At 37.5% G+C, this 19,288-nt stretch overlaps 1 protein-coding gene across 1 annotated transcript in view; it reads right to left on the reverse strand.

Moving 5' to 3' along the window:
• Zgrf1 (zinc finger GRF-type containing 1) overlaps positions 1-19,288 on the reverse strand; it is a 59,932-nt gene that overhangs the window by 18,652 nt on the left and 21,992 nt on the right. The window contains exons 11-17 of the mRNA XM_070022474.1: positions 14,660-14,783; positions 11,168-11,808; positions 10,317-10,455; positions 8,338-8,522; positions 6,509-6,705; positions 4,565-4,704; positions 366-509 (exon numbers count right to left, since the gene is read on the reverse strand). Coding sequence (XP_069878575.1) covers positions 366-509; positions 4,565-4,704; positions 6,509-6,705; positions 8,338-8,522; positions 10,317-10,455; positions 11,168-11,808; positions 14,660-14,783 — 1,570 coding nt within the window. The remainder of the gene's footprint in view (positions 1-365; positions 510-4,564; positions 4,705-6,508; positions 6,706-8,337; positions 8,523-10,316; positions 10,456-11,167; positions 11,809-14,659; positions 14,784-19,288) is intronic.

Raw genomic sequence — 19,288 nt, forward strand, 5'->3', positions numbered from 1 at the left:
AGCTGAGAAACAGCACCCAGGCCCAGAGTTCAAGCCCCATGACAAAAAAAAAAAAATTGTATTTCATATACATATCTAAAATACCAGCTTTGGGCATTTGTTGTAGGACTTTCGTTTTTTCCTTGATGTACTAAGAGGATCTTCATTTTTGGTTTATAAGATTAAAATAATATTTATACTATTAAAGCAATCTCCATTTGAGCAATTTAAATTTTCATATGCATTTTCAGAAACACAATGTATACAATATTAGAAACTAGAAGTAGGCTTTCGTCAAATAATCCCACACACAGTTAGCAATCTTGCTCACAGTGCCTCTGTTATTTATTTTAAATACAAATTAAGATGGACATGGCAACACTTACTGTTTGTGGGCCAGTTAGAAGGGAAATAGCCTTTCAAAGGTAGCAGTTCCACCTCATTGGTACATGATGGTCCAAAGAAAGCACTACATGCGATGAATGTATCTAGTTCGAAGTCTAGAGTTTTTGAAACCACCCAAAGGTCATCTAGAGAGACAAACGTTTCCCCAGCTTTATTGAGGTATAATTGACATGTTTAAAAATGCATATGATTAGAGAATGTAACATGGTATTTGGGAAGGAGATGATGGGGAATGAAAAGGAAGCATTCATTCTACCACTGAGCTACAAACTCACAACATGTTATTTGATAATAAGTATAACTTGTGTAATGATTCCTACAGCCACACAAACATATCCATCACCTGCCATTGTTACATTTGTGTATGTATACATTGTGTGTATACATATACAGTGTGTATTCATAATATATATGTACATATGGATGTATGTATGTATGTATGTATGGATGGATGGATGGATGACAAGAACTCTTCCCTGTGCAAATAATCTATGTTCAAATATCTATCTCGTTACCAAAGTTTAGGTGCAGGATACATTTTTATTAACTATAGCCAACATGCTATGAAACCCTACAACTTACTTGTAACAGAAGGTTACAGGCAACACTCCACATTCACTTATATACAGTCTATTGCAAATAAGTCTGCATCTGGTTTCACTTAGCATGAAGTCCTACACATCCATACATGTTGAAAATATCAACATGGCTAGTTTTATTATATACATATAATGTGGCTAATATTATACTAGAATTATATACACACTAATGTGGCAAGTATTATATACCTATGTATGTATACACACTCATGTGCATACACAGCATTATTTCTTATTCTTCCACTGAAGGACAGTTGCTACCTCATCTTTGCTTTGTGAGTAAAGTATAATAAATACAAGAGTGAAGATACCTCTTGAAGATACTGATTCTGTATCTCTTGGATATGTACCTAGTAATGGGATAGTTACATAGTAGACCTATTTTGTTTTTTTGAGGGTCTCCAAGGCTGCTTTCCACAATATCTATACCATGTCACATTCTCATCAATAATGTACAACAATTTCAGTTTCTCCATATTCTGATCAATAACTGTAATCTTTTGTCCTTTCGGAATTAGCCATTCTAGTAGGTTTGAGATATTATCTCATTGTAGTTTTGATTTACATTTCCCTAGCAATGATGAGTATCTTTTCATACACTGTTGGCCACTGTATGTCTTTTTTGGGAAAATGTTTATTGTAGTCCTTTGTTTAGTTTGCAATCACATTATTTATTTGCTTCTTTTTTAATTTATTTATAGTTATTGTAGAAGTGATGTTCAGAGGGGCTAACATTACATCAGTCAGATAAAGAGTACATTTCTTTCTTCTTCTTTTTGTTAGTTGTGGGGCTTGAACTCTGGGCCTTGGCACTGTCCCTGAGCTCTTCACCTCAAGGCTAGCACTCTACCACTTCAGCAATAACGCCACTTCCAGTTTTCTGGTGGCTAATTAGAGATAAGAGTTTCACGGACTTTCCTGCCTGGGCTGGCTTTGAACTGCAATCCTTAGATCTCAGCCTCCCAAGTAGCTATATTACAGGCGTGAGCCACTGGTGCCTGGCTAAGAGTAAATTTCTTTTTGAACTATGTCACCTCTTCCCTTGTTCTTTCCCAGTTTTTCCTCCCTGATCCCACTCACAAGTTGTATATTCCATTTTCTTTTTTTTTGGGTCTGGTCGTGGGGCCTGAACTCTGGGCCTGGGCGCTGTCCCTCAGCTCTTCAGCTCAAGGCTAGCGCTCTACCACTTAAGCCACAGCGTCACTTCCGGCTTTTTTCTTTTTGCTTATGTGGTGCTGAGTTATCAAAACCTCAGACATGCAAGGCAAAGGCTCTACCACCGAGCCACCTTCCCAACCCAACATCCATTTTCAACATACTGTCTAGTGAGTACCACCGCTATATTTGTTCACTCTTCATCCCTCCATTTCTGTGCCCTCCTTATCCTCCGTAAGACAGATAAATGAACGAACAAAACCAAAGGAAATGAAAACAAAAACAGCAGCAAAGAAACAAATACCTCTTGTTTCCACTTCCTGGAGTTCATTTATATAAATACTTTTTATATGGTTAGATGTGTATACACATTGCACCCATGTGACCCCCCTCATAAGAATACCTTCCTTTAGTCTCACTCTATGTGAATACCTAATTTATCAAGCCCTAATATATTTTTCTTTTACCATCTGGTGTGTTTACTTGTGGATTTAAAGGCACATTCTAATTACTATAAATGAGGGAAAGCATGCAACCTATATTTCTTTGGGTCTGGGTTACTTTGCTTAATATTATTTTTTCCATGTCCTTCTATTTCCTTACGATTAGTACAAGATCATTACACTGTTGGTGGGAATGTAAATTTATTCAACCGCTATGGAAAGTAGTATGGAGATTCCTCAGAAGACTAGACGTAGAACTTTCCAATGAACCAGCGATTCCATTCCATTCCATTTATCCAATAGAGCACAAGCTACTAGCACAACACTGTTTACTGCAGCATTGTTTACCATAGCCAAGATATTGAATCAACCCAATGCCCTTCAGTGGACGAATGAAACAAGAAAATGTGGCATACAAGGTTATTTGGTTTCTAACTGAGTTCCTGATGTATTTTGCATATGGTTTGAAAATATTTTCTCCCATTTTATAGATTCTCTTAATTCTGTTGATTGTTTCCTTTGCTGTATAGAAGCTTTAGTTTGATGTAAACACAATTATTTTTGCTTTTGAAGTCTTACCAAAAACTCCTCCACAAAACTATTGTTAGTCTATTCAAACTGCCAGAATAAACTATCTTAGACTGATTTGCTCTCGGCTTCACAGATGGGGCCTCTTACTGCATCCTTACATGGTAGAAGGGGCAGAAGGCTAGGTCCTCAATGGCAGATGGGTCCAAAGGGGATAGGATGCTCCCTTCAATCTCCTTTTACAAGCCCACTAATCCCATTTGAAACATAGAGCCCAGGCAGATAAATATCAAAGAGACTTTTATCTCCAATTAACCAGTATGAAGACAGAAGAGGAGTCATAGCTCAAGTGGTAGAGCTCCAGCTGTGATTGGGAAAGAGAAGAGAGAGGCCATGAGTTTAAGTCCCACTGTTGATGAGCAAGCAAGTCAAGTGAGTATGAAGCCCTGGGCTCAAATCCCAAGATTGGGGGAAAAAATTTTAAACTAAAGATTTAAAATGTATTTGTTGAGTTGGGCATGGTGATATGTACTTTTAATTCTAGCACTGGAAAGGCTGAAGCAGGAGTATGGTGTGAGTTCAAGAAACAGTTGAGGTTAGCAAGACCCTGTCTCAAAAATTTAAAAACCAAGTGCTTTTTAGGAATTCATTTATATAAGTTTATGTACAAGAGAAAGATGAGTTAGTGTGGTAACTTTGTGTTAAATATACATTGGCATACTAGATTTTGTTTTGGATTATGAGTTCACAAATGCTTAAATTATTTTAAAAATTAATTAACTAAATAAAAGCAAGCTATGTAAGGATTAATGACAAGAGTAGATCCTAAAACCAAAGATAATTCATGTAACTTAGTGCGTCTAGAGATTTTTGAAAATCCATATTTTTAAATGACTTTGTTTCTAAGTATACAACAATATTTGGGATGCGGTGTAGGCAGACAGTTAGAGAAGTACCCACAGTCTCCCTATGCTTTTCAACGTATTTGCAATATTAGGTCAGAATAGAGCTGTATCAATATATTTATGTGACAAATAAACATAAGTTTTAAGTCAAGAACTTGGTGTAACTAATCAAATGGCTTTGAGTATTCTTTTAATAAAGTTTCGTGTGTGTGTGTGTGTGTGTGTGTGTGTGTGTGTGTGTGTGTGTGGTATATGTGTATGTATATGCAGAATACTGGGTCTTGAACTCAAAAGCCTTGAGCTTTTACTTTTTCTACTCAAGACTGGCACTCTGATACTTAAGCCACACCTCCACTTCCAGCTTTTATTTGCTGGTTAACTAGAGGTAAGAATCTCTTATTTGTCTGACTCTGCTGACTTTGAACTGTGATCCTCAGAACTCAGCCTCCAGAGGGATGAGCCACTGGTGTTTGGCCACTAAATTTCTTCAATACAAAGAACTCACAGAGCTGTGTTTAGCTGAATCACCTCAATGATCAGATTTACTTACCTTTGCTATAAACTGAAGAACTTTCCTTCCTACTCAGCTTAAGGTAAAGTTTGCTTTTGGTTTCACTATGAAATTCAGGATTTATTGTAGCAAACTTCTTTAGTTTGCCATACTGTTTTCTCTGAAAATCAAATCCCTTTCTGAAAATAATGAAAAATAAAAATACATTTGAATATCAAGGTATAATTCTTTAAACCTTTAAAACATAGTATATCAATACAAGAACCAGAGTTAGATACATACATACATACATACATATATATATGTCTATATATATATACTTTCACATATGTACATAAGACATAAAACATTCCAAAGTGAAAATAACCCTCACACTGAATTGTCATCTGTTTTAAAAGATGGATAGGAAAAATATACGACAAGCACTTCAGTTTCCAAAACTATAAAATAAGAATAATTTATTCCCACTATTTTCATATGTTCAACATTACTATGATGTAAATGAAATATTACATATAAAATGCTTAGAAGATGGAGAGTGGTGTGGCTCAAGTGCATCCACCTAGTAAGAACAAGGCTCTGAGTTCAAACTCCACTAAAGCCAAAAACAAAAACAAAAAAAAAGAAAAGAAAGAAAAAGGAAAAAGTGCTTATAAGAGAGCCTGGTATTTATAAGCTTCCAATAAACTGTTATGTAAATGTTCATTATACTTACTTTTTTAGTGATCTCACTTTTACAAAAGACATGTTTCTAAAAGTAGCATCTTACAGGCTGCATAGGTCAAGTTTGTGAACAATCAGTTCCCTATTATCCTGCATTACTAAAACATCATTTCTGGGGGCTGGGAAGGCGCCTCAGTTGTAGAGCGCTTGCCTTGCATGCCTGAAGCCCTGGGTTCGATTCCTCAGCACCACATAAGCAAAAAGAAAAAAGCCGGAAGTGGCACTGTGGCTCAAGTGGTAGAGCACTAGCCTTGAGCTGAAGAGTTGAGGGACAGCACCCAGGCCCAGAGTTCAGGCCCCACGATTGGACCCCCCCCCAAAAAAAATAAATGATTTTTTTTTTTGGTTTGTTCAATAAGGTTCTTTGGATTATGGAGGAGAGCCATGAATGTAAAAAAGAAAGAAAAAGAAACTGGTAGAAAATAGCCTCCTCGGGCTGGGAAGGTGGCTCAGTGGTAGAGCGCTTGCCTTGCATGCTCGAGGCCCTGGATTCGACTCCTCAGGACCACATAAGAAAAAAGCCAGAAGTGGCGCTGTGGCTCAAGTGGTAGAGCGCTAGCCTTGAGCTGAAGAGCTGAGGGACAGCACCCAGGCCCAGAGTTTAAGCCCCACCACTGACAAAAAAAAAAAAAAAAAAAGCCTCCTGTCACATATCCTGATATTGCTGTCATTTCATAGTTAGAGGACCAATATAAATTAAATTTAAATTAAAGATAAACTCCTATTTTATAGTTGTAGAAACTGAAGCACTGTCTCTGTCAGATACTTTCTCTCCATTAGATAGGCAACTTAGTTGAAATAGATTTCAACTTCTTTTAAAACTAATGTGGCTGGGCAGGTAATTTACTGGTAAAGAGCTTGTTTAGCACGTGCAAGGCCCTGGGCTCAATACTAAGTAGCTCAAAATATTAATAAAACAACTGATAATTCTGTGAGGGCTCCTATTCCTTGATATGGCTTAAAGGCAATTATTTGATATTATAAAACATACCTCACGCCGGGCGCTGGTGGCTCACGCCTGTAATCCTAGCTACTCAGGAGGCTGAGATCTGAGGATCACGGTTCAAAGCCAGCCCGGGCAGGAGAGACCGTGAGACTCCTATCTCCAATAAAACCACCAGAAAACCGGAAGTGGCGCTGTAGCTCAAGTGGTAGAGCGCTCGCCTTGAGCTGAAGAGCTAAGGGACAATGCCCAGGCCCAGAGTTCAAGCCCCACGACCGACAAAAAAAAAAAACAAAAAAAAAAAAACAAAAACATACCTCACTAAAAGCTGGCACTCTTCATAGACTGGTATCTTTTGACTTCTCAAATACAAGCCAATGCTTTTAATATCATTTAAAACCATGCTGGGCTGAGACTCTTCCTGTGTCACTCCTCCTGGAGTCACTTCTTCCAGCCACTTGAAAAACTTACATTGATCAGCTTTGGGTCTATCACATGAATAAAAGAAACGACCCTGAAGGGAAAGAAAGTATTAAAATTTAGGGCTGAAAGTAGAGTGTCACCCAGTGGTAGACTGCTTGCCTAGCATCCTGTGTGAGGCTCTGGGCTCTATCCCCAGCAGTGAAAAAAGAAAAAAAAAAGATGAAAACTTAATGAAAAAAAGTTTTTATTGTGTTTCGTATTATGCTTGTTAAGACTTTACTCATAAGTTTGCTTGACATTAATGCACTCCAAGGAATTACTATGCAATCTAATTATTAATTTAATAAATTAAATTTTTAAATTGCCTAATTTTCACTTATTTTCTCTTTATCAAAAAAATCTATCAGTCTGAGAATATTTATTTGAAAGCCAGCAATAAATTCATATTTATTATTCTCTGATCAAATGTTTATAGGTACCTTGAAATTTATCCAGAAACAACTGTAAGCAACATCTGTACATTTCCTTCCATGTCTTCCTCATACAAGTATATATATACACACACAGATAACATGTTTTGTTTTGCTAAAAACAAAATCCACATGATAGATTTTCTACCCTATAACATAATCTTTATATACAACAAGATAGTATGAACATGCAATGTCATTAAACAATTTTGAAAAGAAAGCCAAGATTTTAAGTGTCTATATGCTTCATTCTATGATTATGCCCTTATTTATTAGTTCTCTCTTTTAACAACTAAATTTAAAGTCAACGTGAGATATCCAATTAGTGAAAGAAAGCTGTTTTATGGATAGGTATGGTAGTACATTCCTGTAATCCTAGCACTCTGAAGGCTGAGACAAGAGGATAAGTCTGAAGCTAGTCTGAGCTACCCAGCAAATTTCAAGTTCCAAGTTCCAAGTGAGCCTGAACTACATAGCAAAAGATCTGCAAAGAAAGCAAAGAAGGAAAGGAAGGAAGGAAAAATAAAAGCACAGTTTTATAAACAAGTACACGTGATCAACCAACATACATTTTACTAATATGACTTCCTCCACAGTATGTTATTAGCAATATAAGTTAAGTGAGCTAACATTCCTGTTCCTTTCACTGGGTCTGTGCCTTGTATTGAAGTTCCCACAGTAGACTAGCTTCAACTTTCATTTCTTTCAGGCTCATCTCCATATTCTCCCACCCTCAGGTGCTCTACTGTAACTTGGACATAACTGTCCCTACTTTTACAATATTTTCTGTCTCTTCCATCTCTGTCCACTACTATGCAATGCATTCCTAAGCAACATAAAAGCCAAGTAATAGGAACTCAGAAATTTCAATTTTTAATTCTGTGCCCTAGAATACATAGATTAGCCTTTTCATAAAAAAAAAGTATTAAGCTGGGCACCAGTGACTCATGCCTATAATCCTAGCTACTTGTGAGGCTGGCATCTGAGATTGTACCAGGACAGAAAAGTCTGTAAGACTTTTACCTCCAATGAACTACTCAGAAAAAGCTGGAAGTGGCACTGTGGTACAAGTGGTAGGGTACTAACCTTGAGCAAATAAGCTCAGTGAGAGAGCCCAGGCCCAGAGTTTAGAGCCCAAAACTGGAAAAACAACAACAACAACAACAACAACAACAAAGGTTACTTATATCTCAAACAGAAGACTCCTAATCAAGAGTAAGACAAAAATGGAGTGTTGGGGAGCAGGACAATACCTTATTTGGACCTTCTTTTTTAACCATGACAAGTTTTGCTGGCTGGTTATGACGGCAGGATGGTAAACTTGTTTCTACATTTTTCAGATTCTCTCCTTTCGATGATGTGTAAAATGATATGTCAACTTTTGAAAGTGCTTTGTGTAGCCTTTGGGCCAACCCCAATAGCAATATATTTAGATGTTCTACAAAACAAGAAATAGACATGGTTGAAAATCAAATGTAAAATTATTTTGTATCTGTAGCACATATGCACTCTTTACTAGCCAAATTTGAAAATAGCCTTTTAAACCCAGTCATCTGTAAGACTATATTTATATTTTATTTCTTTTTTTTTTTTTTTGTCTGTCATGGGGCTTGAACTCTGGGCTTGGACGCTATCTCTCAGCTCTTCAGCTCAAGGCAAGCACACTACCTCTTGAGCTACAGCACCACTTCCGGTTTTCTAGTGGTTTATTGGAGATAAGAGTCTCACGGACTTTCCTGTCTGGGCTGGCTTTGAACCATGATCCTCAGATCTTAGCCTCCTGAGTAGCTAGGATTACAGGCATGAGCCACCAGCGCCGGGCTGTTTCTTTTTTATTATGACCTTTATTTTACCAAAAAGAAAAATTACAGCTACCAAATAATGTATCCTGGCCACAAACACTATTAAGTGACAGATCTGGGTAATATACACAGTACTATAATCCCTTTTTATATCACTCAGAGATCTTTTCAATTATTAGTGTATATTAACTGTGCATATACATTGGTTTCACTGTATATTTCCATTCATATATATGTAATATGTAACATGAATGAAAAACTGTTCTTAATACCATTTGCAAATTTTTATATTTTGAGACACTATGTAGCCCTCAACAACTACAAGCTCTTGATCTTCCTGCCTCAGCCTCCTGAGTGTTAGTATTACAGGCACATATTACTACCATTCCCAGCAACAGCTTGCTTTTAAAATGGCAAGTTTTAGAGACAGTCTGGGCTACTTAACAAGACCTTGCCTTAAAGTATAATAATAATTATAACACATAAAAGGCAAGTTTACCCTTGTATCTCCAGACATTCAAACCTAATTATGCTGCATATCCAAAATTTTCCACTTTAACAAAGGCATTTGTCTCTAATTAAAAAAAAAAAAAAAACTTTTAAAACCTGTAAGACCTATAAAGACAGTATTACTGGGGAAAATGATGAAAGGGGTGACGTTGGTCTAGATATATTATACTCATAAAGTGACATGTTGACTTGAAACTCCTTTGTACAACTACTTAAAGATAATTTTAAAAGAATATAAACTCACGCCTGTAATTGAACTACTCAGGAGGCTAAGATCTGAAAATCAGTTAGAAGCCAGCTGGGGTAGGAAAGCCCATGAGACTCTTATCTCCAATTAACCACCAGAAAACCAGAAATGGAGCTGTGGCTCAGATGGGTAGAGTACTAACCTTGAGCAAAAAAGCTCAGGGACAGAACCCAGGGACAGAAGCTCCACAACGACTATCTCTCAAAAGCTCAGGGACAGAACCCAGGGACAGAAGCTCCACAACGACTATCTCTCTCTCTCTCTCTCTCTCTCTTTTTCTCTCTCTCTCTCTTCTCTCTCTCTCACACACACACACACACACACACGCACACACACACATACACACAGACATACACACACACACATAAATAAAAAATATGGTATTGATAGTTTTCACTTTTTCTTTTTTGATGGTGCTAGAAATCTGAACTCAGAGCTTTGTGCTTGCTAGGCAAACCTTCTACCAACTACTCCAGCATATCATTACCCTATTTCAGAAACTCAATTCTGATCTAAAGTTAGAATAATAGCTACTGTCAAAAACTGAAGCAAAATTATACAAAATAACAAATCTCAGGTGGAAAATTGACTACAAAAATTCATAAGATATACTTTCTCAGAATTCTATTATATCAAATCAATAATCACAGTTTTGAAATGTGTCAATTCATACCTATGATGCAAGATGTAAAGGTCTGCTTATAATGTATGGGAGACTGAAAAACAGCTGGTATGTGAATCTGCCTTTGAGGAAGGAAAGCAGATTTTATTTTCTGCCTACTTGGGAAGCATAGCTCAGAGCCATTTATCTCCTGAAATGGAAAGATTCAAGTTATTCTAAAGGTTAAAAAACAAAATAAAACAAACAACCAAAAAAAACTCTTTACCAATCAGTACTTTTCTTACATATATTTAAGCAAACATATAATATTACTCTTAATTCCTAAAAATTAATGAAAATTGTTTCCTAATTGTAAATGAGAAATAAGATAAAGCCAGAATAGCTATACCTGGTAGCTGTCACCTGGTCCTTGAAACTCAAAATAAGATTTAACTTTTCTTGTCTTCCCCTTAATAAGTTCTTCAGTAACCTTTGCTAAGAAAAAAAATTAACTAATGCAACTGGATTTTTATACCTTTATTGACTTGAAGAACGACTCAAAATCAACACGTAATAGACTACTTTTACTATAGTAACAATCAAATTGACAAGACTAGATAGCTGAGAATAAAAACAAGCATAGTACCGGTGCAATTAGAACTAAGAGGTAGAATTTATTAAATACTTATTATGTGCCAAATACTGCAGCACAGACATTAAAATATGTAATAAGTTCACTTAATGTTCACAATTATTAAGAAAGCTTTTAAGTCAACAGAGATGACTCTGGCTAGAGGTCTAGCTCGAGAAAAACCATATGCACCAAAGGTGAAGTTGCTTGCAATAATTTTGTTAATTCTTTTGTTGAAATTGAGACAACTACTGGAAACAATGCACCCAAATGACTGATGCCATTTCCTCACCTGTAAATCAGTTACACTGTAGCTGAAGCAGGCAGACCTTCCTAACACATTTTGAATTTCCTCAGTTTTGGAAGTCTGCTTTAAATTTGAAGAAAGTGCTTTCTTTCTAGAAACCAAATCTTGACTGCTAAGATCCTGGTGTTGATAGAGCATGCCTTTTATCATTTGTAAATGCACAGAATCTACAGAGCTTTCACTTATAGCATCACCTTGTCTTTCACTCAGATCACTAAAATGCATCCCAGAAAGCATCTCAGCAAAGAACTCATCTTTTACTTTTCTCTCAACTCTGTTTAGAGCAGTCAAGTCACATTGGGGTGTGTTTTGATACTTTAGCCACTTGCTTTGAGTAGACTTAATACCAAGCATTGAAACATCTCCTGGAGGCATTTCCCTAAATACTTCAGAGGAAAAAGTTTCACTTTGGTCCTCAAGCCCAAAGCTAAAAGGAAGAACTTCTGACTCTTCACACAAGTTGAACATAGGAGAATTAGATGATTGTTCATAGCCAGTCACAAAAGAAGAATCTAAGTCATCTGACCTGTCAGCAGGTGGCAGAGTAGCAAAAGGAATCTGGCCTCTACTTACAAAGGGAGGCCTTTGAAGGATCTTACTCTGTAGAGAACTAGATTTTTTCATTCCTAAAAGAAAACAGAATGTTGATTAAATAAATATGTACTACCAGCCATCAAAGCCTCCAAGAAACAGTGGCTATCTATACAAAAGCAGAAATACCTCATTGCCCTATTCAGGTTCTGAAACTTTTTTTGGGGGTCCGGTCAGGGGTCTGAACTCTGGGTTCTGGGCGCTGTCCCTCAGCTCTTCAGCTCAAGGCTAGCGCTCTACCACTTGAGCCACAGTGCCACTTCCGGCTTTTTCTTTTTGCTTATGTGGTGCTGAGGAATTGAACCCAGGGCCTCAGATATGCAAGGCAAGCGCTCTACCACTGAGCTACCTTCCCAGCCACTCTGAAACTTTTTGAGGCTCATGAACTTCTACTTAAGGACCTTTCCCCCTAATTGCTATATTACAGTTACTCAGTATTTAAATTTTCAAAACCATTTTAAAGCCAAGAATAGATGCATCATCCTCATTTTATAAATGAGATTATGGGGCCCAGAGAGAACATGTCTACCACATGGCATTATCAGGATAAGTATCTGGAAATAGTTTGGCTTTTACATTTGTTTGTTTGTTTTTGCTAGTACCAGGGCTTACACTTAGGGCCTAGTCATCTCTCTCTCTCAGTTTTCATATTCATTGCTAATGCGCTACTATTTGAGCCACACCTTGAGTCTATTATTTTGTTGGTTAATTGGAGATGGAGTCTCATACACTTTTCTCCCCAGGATGCTTGATCCTACAGACCTCAGCCTCCTGAGTAGCTAGAATTACAACCACCAGCCACTGCCGCTGGTATAGTTCTCAGTTTTTTATATTTAATTTATATCTCTTTTCCAGAAACTAAAGTTCACTTAATATTGAGTGATTGTAACTTACTATGAACTTCTCATAACTTATTGTTACTCTCAAGACTAGGAAACTGTTGGCTTTAATTTGATCTACTGAAAGGTAATGGTAAAATCAGGGCAGACTGGTGTGGATAAGTCTTTATAATTCATTCTATCAGCAACTTTACTAAAAGAGATACTTGTATAAGAAGTTAACAGTGCTGAATGCAAAATCATGAATAACACTTCATGGGAACTATACAAACTTAAAAGGTTGTATCTGACAATACATACATTGCTGACAAAGTGACTGTTTTGTTGGCAGTAAATTCTAGAGATCATTTGGGAAGAAACAGAGTAGTAGATAAGCCAATGAATATTCTTTTATAAAGTGCGTATTGTAATTCAACGAAGTTTTCAAAGTATTCAAGAATGGACAGAAGAGATGAAATTCCTTTAAAGAAGTAAAAGATTCACAGCTGGGCATGGAGGTACACACCTGGCACCCAAGCCCTCCAGAGGCAAAAAGATCTGCAACTCCAGGCCAGTCTGAACTATATAGTGGGCCTCCATTTCAATAGATCAACCAACAAAACAAACAAAATAAGTGAAATTAAAAAAAAAAATCACTTGTAACTCCACTGGAGACTTACTTATTTTAGAATGTCTTCCTTCTCCTCCCATCCTGACTTGCCTTGTCTTTTGCATTCTAACAACCACATCGATTAGCCATCTCAAACCCAACTACCTATACATATTAAATTGTTTAAATAATTTTTTATTGAGATTAAGTGATTACATAAATTTCACAAGTTGTACAGTATCGTGGGATAGTGATATTTAGTTAAAGTCACAAACACATTTTAACCTTCACAAGGCAAATTGTCTCATCATGGTCTATAAAGTTTGTGAATTCTATAAGTATTAAATTTTTTATATGATCAACTCACAACCAAAAAAAGTTACCTACAACTTCACACTTCACCCAAAGAACTTCAAAATCAAAAGGAGATACATTAAAGACATAAAAAAAAGAGAAGGGTTGAGTACCAGCAGCTCATACCTGTAACTACTCAAGAGGTGAGATCATAAAAATCACAGTCCTGGCTAGCACAAAAAAAAAAAGAGACTTCAGCTCAACAGAAAAAGGTGGGCAAGTTGTGTAAATTGGAGGATTGAAATCCAGGCTGACATCACAGGCCATGATACCATAAAAACACTTGCATATCCATGTTCATTGCTGACTATTCACAATAGCCAAAATACTGAAGCAGCCCAGATAAGTGGATCCAAAAAATGTGGTATCTACACACAATGGAATTTTACAAAGCCATTAGAAAAAATAATACTGTCATTTGCAGGGAAATGGATGGACCTAGAACAAATCATGTTAAATGAGGTAAGCCAAGCTCAGAGAGATAAATAGCTCATGTTTTCTCTCACATGCTGAAACTAAATATACAATACACTAGGACATGATAAATTATACAGGACTTCACATACGCAGTGAGACCAAGAGAGTACTCTTAGGAGAGAAATACAAAGGTGTAACGCCTATATGCCTCTGATCATATACAATAATATATATCAAAATGAACTCCAAAAAATGGAAACGACTTTTTTTATTTGTTGTATTTGTTTTCTTTCTGTCTGGTCTGTTTGTCTGTCTTTGGGAGGGGTGCAGCAGTGATGCTCACTGGACACTGTTTAAAGTGAACTGCAGTATAAAACTTGCAGGTGAGGATGGGAAGGAGAGACAGCAAGGCAATGGGTAACACTGTAAAATAGGAAATGTATTCATTACCTGACTTATGTAACTGTAATCCCTCTGTACATCACCTTTATAATAATGATAAAGTTAATTAAAAATTAAAAATAAAATTTACTTTCAGTTTGGTGCTTAAAAAATAAAGAAACAGGAAGTGGCACTGTAGCTCAAGTGGTAGACCGCTCGCCTTGAGCTGAAGAGCTGAGGGACAGCGCCCAGGCCCAGAGTTCAAGCCCCACGACCAACAAAAATAAATAAATAAATAAAGATCACCAGGTAAAGTTCTTGCTTTCAGAGATTCCTCGGAGAACTCAATCACAACGTCTTCATTTCTTGAGTTCAAAGAAAAAGGAGAGGCCGGATTCAATGTAGAGATCTTTTGTTCTGGCGATATTACCTATCCGGAAAGAAGAAAAAACAAGTCTTCTTACTGAATGAGAAAGTAAGAAAAGCTTATTTGTTTGATTTCAGGTAATCTATATTATAAAAATTATTTCAAGCACATTATATAGAACTATGGTGAAGACAAAAAAAACTATAAAATGGGTGCCAAAAAGGAAACAGTAAACACTAAAATCAACAATGACAGAAAGTAAAATATAAAATATAAAGGCTTTGGATTCTTTCAAAATGAGTATCTGATTTGAACTGACCTACACCAGTTTCTACTTTAAAGGGCTCAGGGCAAATCAAACCTCATGTTTGGATACATCGTGCACACTCAAGGCTAAAGTGCTCTCACATCCTCCAGTTAAGAGAATCTCAATAGTTGATATAAACTTCAGTGATACAGTGGGTGATAAGGCAGGCGCCAGTGGCTCACACCTGTAATCCTAGCTACTCAGAAGGCTGGGATCTGAGGATCACAGTTCAAAGCCAGCCCAGGCAGGAAAGTCCATGAGACTCTTATCTCCAATAAACCACCAGCAAACTGGAAGTGGTGTTGTGACTCAAGTGGTAGAGTGCTAGCCTTGAGCTAAAGAGCTGAGGGATGCGACCAGGCCCAGAGTTCAAGCCCCTTGACCAACAAATAATAAACCACACACACACACAAAAAACTTTAAGTATGCTCACAAATACAATGAGTTTTTTGTTTTTTGTTTTTTTTTTTTTGGTCACGGGGGTTGAACTCTGGGCCTGGGCACTGTCCCCGAGTTCCTCAGCCCAAGGCGAGCGTTCTACCAATTGAGCCACAGCACCACTTCCAGTTTTGTGGTGGTTAATTGGAAATAAGAGTCTCATGGATTTTCCTGCCCGTGCTGGCTTTGAACTGTGATCTTCAGATCTCAGTCTCCTGAGTAGCTACGATTACAGGAGTGAGCCACCAGTGCCTGGCTAAATACAGTGACTTTTAAAATATATCCTAGACTTGAACAGGCATATCACTACTTTTTCTTTCTCTCCTTCCTTCCTTCCTTCCTTCCTTCCTTCCTTCCTTCCTTCCTTCCTTCCTTCCTTCCTTCCTTCCTTTCTTTCTTTCTTTCTTCCTTCCTTTCTTTCTTCCTTTCTTTCCAGTATGAGGTTTGAACTCAAAGATTCACATTTGCTAGATTGGTTCTCTACCACTTGAGCCATGCAGTCTTGTTTCTGACTTGCTATACACATATGAAAGAATAAATGCTTAAAAGATTACTCATCAAACTCTTTTTTGTTGTTCTGTTTGAGAGAGGGTCTCCCTAAGTACCCCAGGCTAGCCTCAAGCTCTCAAACCACCTTGTCTCTGCCTCTCAAGTGCTGTGATTATTGGTATATACCACAATGTCCAGCAAGAATGTTTTTGATGAGAGTGGGAAAGAGCTCTTTAACTTGAACTTCACAGCCTTCTGGACTGACTTGTAAAAATAAGTTTGTGTATGAGTGTGAACATGTGCACACAAATCTGTGTTTATTTTGGTTTTTCTTGGGCTTTTTTGTGTAAATGACAATAAAATTTTGAAGTTTGTAAATACAGCTCAGTGGCAGAACACTTGTCTATCATATGTCTATTATATACTGGGTTAATATCCCCAGCAGTGCCAAAAAAATGTTTATATATTCATTTTAAAGTATTTTCTTAATTAGCAACTATATCACAGGTGTTGGCCTGGAAATAAGGATATGAAAATAAACACTCAGTCTCTGTATTCAGTTTGGTCTAATGAAAGACAGACATGCAGATGGGAAAATATAGCTATGTTATCAATTAGAACTATATTAAGAAGTTCTTACTATGTGGCAGGGCCTGTGCATATAACATATATACTATGTATCTAAGCACTTTTCACTATTAACTTTAACCCAGAATATAACCTCGTGGGTTATATAGACTCTTATTTCCCTTATTTTGCAACTCTCTAAAACAATCTCTCTGAAAGTATAAGGCATGTGTATGTCTTGTGTGATACTCTCTGATCAGGCCAGCCTGGGCAGAAAAGTCTCCGTGAATCCCTTATCTCCAATAAACCACTCAAAAATTGGAAGCAGAGATGTAGTTCAAAGTGATAGAGCTAACTAGCCTTGAGCAATAGAGCTTAGGTACAGCGCTGAGACTCTCAGTTCAAGCCTCATGACCAAAAATATTTAAAAGGACATCTACACACCAGTAATTGTTGCATTACTATTCATAAGAGCCATGATATGGAGTCAACTTGTCCATCGACAGCTAAATAAAGGAAATACTGTACATGTGCACAATGACATATTCAGCCATGACAAAGAATAAAATTGCTGGGGCTGGGAAGTTGGCTCAGTGGTAGAGCGCTTGCCTTGCATGCCTGAGGCCCTGGGTTCGATTCCTCAGCACCACATAAGCAAAAAGAAAAAAGCCAGAAGTGGCGCTGTGGCTCAAGTGGTAGAGCACTAGCCTTGAGCTGAAGAGCTCAGGGACAGTGCCCAGGCCCAGAGTTCAGGCCCCACGACAGGACCCAAAAAAAAAAAAAAAAAAGAATAAAATTGCGCCATTTGTAGCACTATAGATGGAACTGGGAAACAATTAAGGCAGGCTTAGAAAGACAAATATAACACACTCTCACTTCTACATGGAAACAAAAATGTTTACCCTATAGAATTAGAGAATAGTGATTACCACAGTGATTATTTGGGAAAGGTATGAGGGAAGTGGAGAAAAGATAGTTAAGTGGAGCCAGGTGCCAATGGCTCATGACTGTAATCCTAGCTACTTAGGAAGCTGAGATCTGAGGATCACAGTTTGAAGCCAGCCTGGGCAGGAAAGTCTGTGAGACTCTTATCTCCAATTAATCACAGAAAAGCCAGAAGTGGTTCTGTAGCTTTAGTGTAGAGTGCTAGCTAGCCTTAAGCAAAAAGACTTTAGGGACAGTGCCCAGGCCCAGAGTTCAAGGCCCAGGAAAGGCAAAAAAGAAAAAGGACAGCTAATTGGTACAGAGGTATAGCTTGATAGAAGGAGTATTTTCTATGCTCTATAACCAAGTGAGATAACATGGTTGACAACAATGAACTGAATATTTCAACATAACTAGTAGAAAGGATTTTGAAGGTTCCAACAAAGAAACTGTAAATGTTTCAGGCAATAGATATGCCAATTACCATTATCTGATTTTTTTCTCAAAGCTAGTGCCTCTACCACTTGAGCCACAACTCTACTTCCAGCTTTATGGTGGTTAACTGGAGTCTCATGGACTTTCCTATCTGAGCTAGCTTCAAACTACAATCCTCAGATCTCAGCCTCCTGAGGAGCTAGAATTACAGGCATGAACCACCATCACCCAGCTAAAATGTTTGAAAAAATGAATTTTAAAAGCCTAAGATGATGACAAAGTTTTGAGATCTACTTTTATATTTTATTTTTTAATTTTTTTTTTATTTTTTTGGGTCCAGTCGTGGGGCCTGAACTCTGGACCTGGGCGCTGACCCTCAGCTCTTCAGATCAAGGCTAGCACTCTACCACTTGAGCCACAGTGCCACTTCCGGCTTTTTTTTTTTTTTTTTTTGCTTATGTGGTGCTGAGGAATTGAACCCAGGGCCTCTGGCATGCAAGGCAAGCGCTCTACCACTGAGCCACCTTCCCAGCCCCAAGAGATCTACTTTTTTAAACGCCAATGCATGTAATGCTACTGAGTTACACATTTTAAAATAGCAAATTTGTGATATATAGTTTTGTCACAATTAAAAATTTTGGTATTTTTAAAGTCTGAAAGATGAAGCATTGGCTAATGGACTTCTTTCTGAATGATATGTAACAAAATACTTATTTCAGTTGTAGCACTGAATTTGATCAAACAGAATATTTCAGGGAATGATTACAAATACAAATGAACATGTTTCTTTTTCTATAAAGGGTACTCTCCAATTTATTTTCCTCTCAGAAAACAGAAAAAATGAGAAACAGAAACTATCTTGGATGAGACTACAAAACAAGGATAATTATAAGTTATAACACTAAAAGGATGAGGAAGCAGCATAGACTTAGCAATATGGAGGAGTACCTCAGTAGCTACTATAGGAAAGTCTTATTATAAGCTGACTTGAGAGCTGGGCACTGGTGGCTCACGCCTGTAATCCTAGTTAGTCAGGAGGCTGAGATCTGAGGATCGTGGTTCAAAGCCAGCCAGGGCAGGAGAGACCGTGAGACTCCTATCTCCAATAACCACCAGAAAAACCGGAAGTGGCGCTGTAGCTCAAGTGGTAGAGCGCTCCCCTTGAGCTGAAGAGCTGAGGGACAGCGCCCAGGCCCAGAGTTCAAGCCCCACGGCCGACCAAAAAAAAAAAAAAAAAAGCTGACTTGCCCCCAATAACCATGAGAATCCTCAAAGTAGGATATGATGGACTATTATAAACAACTATATGCTACAAACTGGAAAATCTAATAAACTACTCAGGTCTTATGTAGTTTGAGATATTATACTTCCTGTCAAGTTACTACTGTGCTATACAAAGATTTAACAA

Source organism: Dipodomys merriami, unplaced genomic scaffold (assembly GCF_024711535.1).
Source record: "Dipodomys merriami isolate MVZ:Mamm:240054 unplaced genomic scaffold, mDipMer1.0.p SCAF_15, whole genome shotgun sequence".
Classification (NCBI taxonomy): Eukaryota; Metazoa; Chordata; class Mammalia; order Rodentia; family Heteromyidae; genus Dipodomys; species Dipodomys merriami.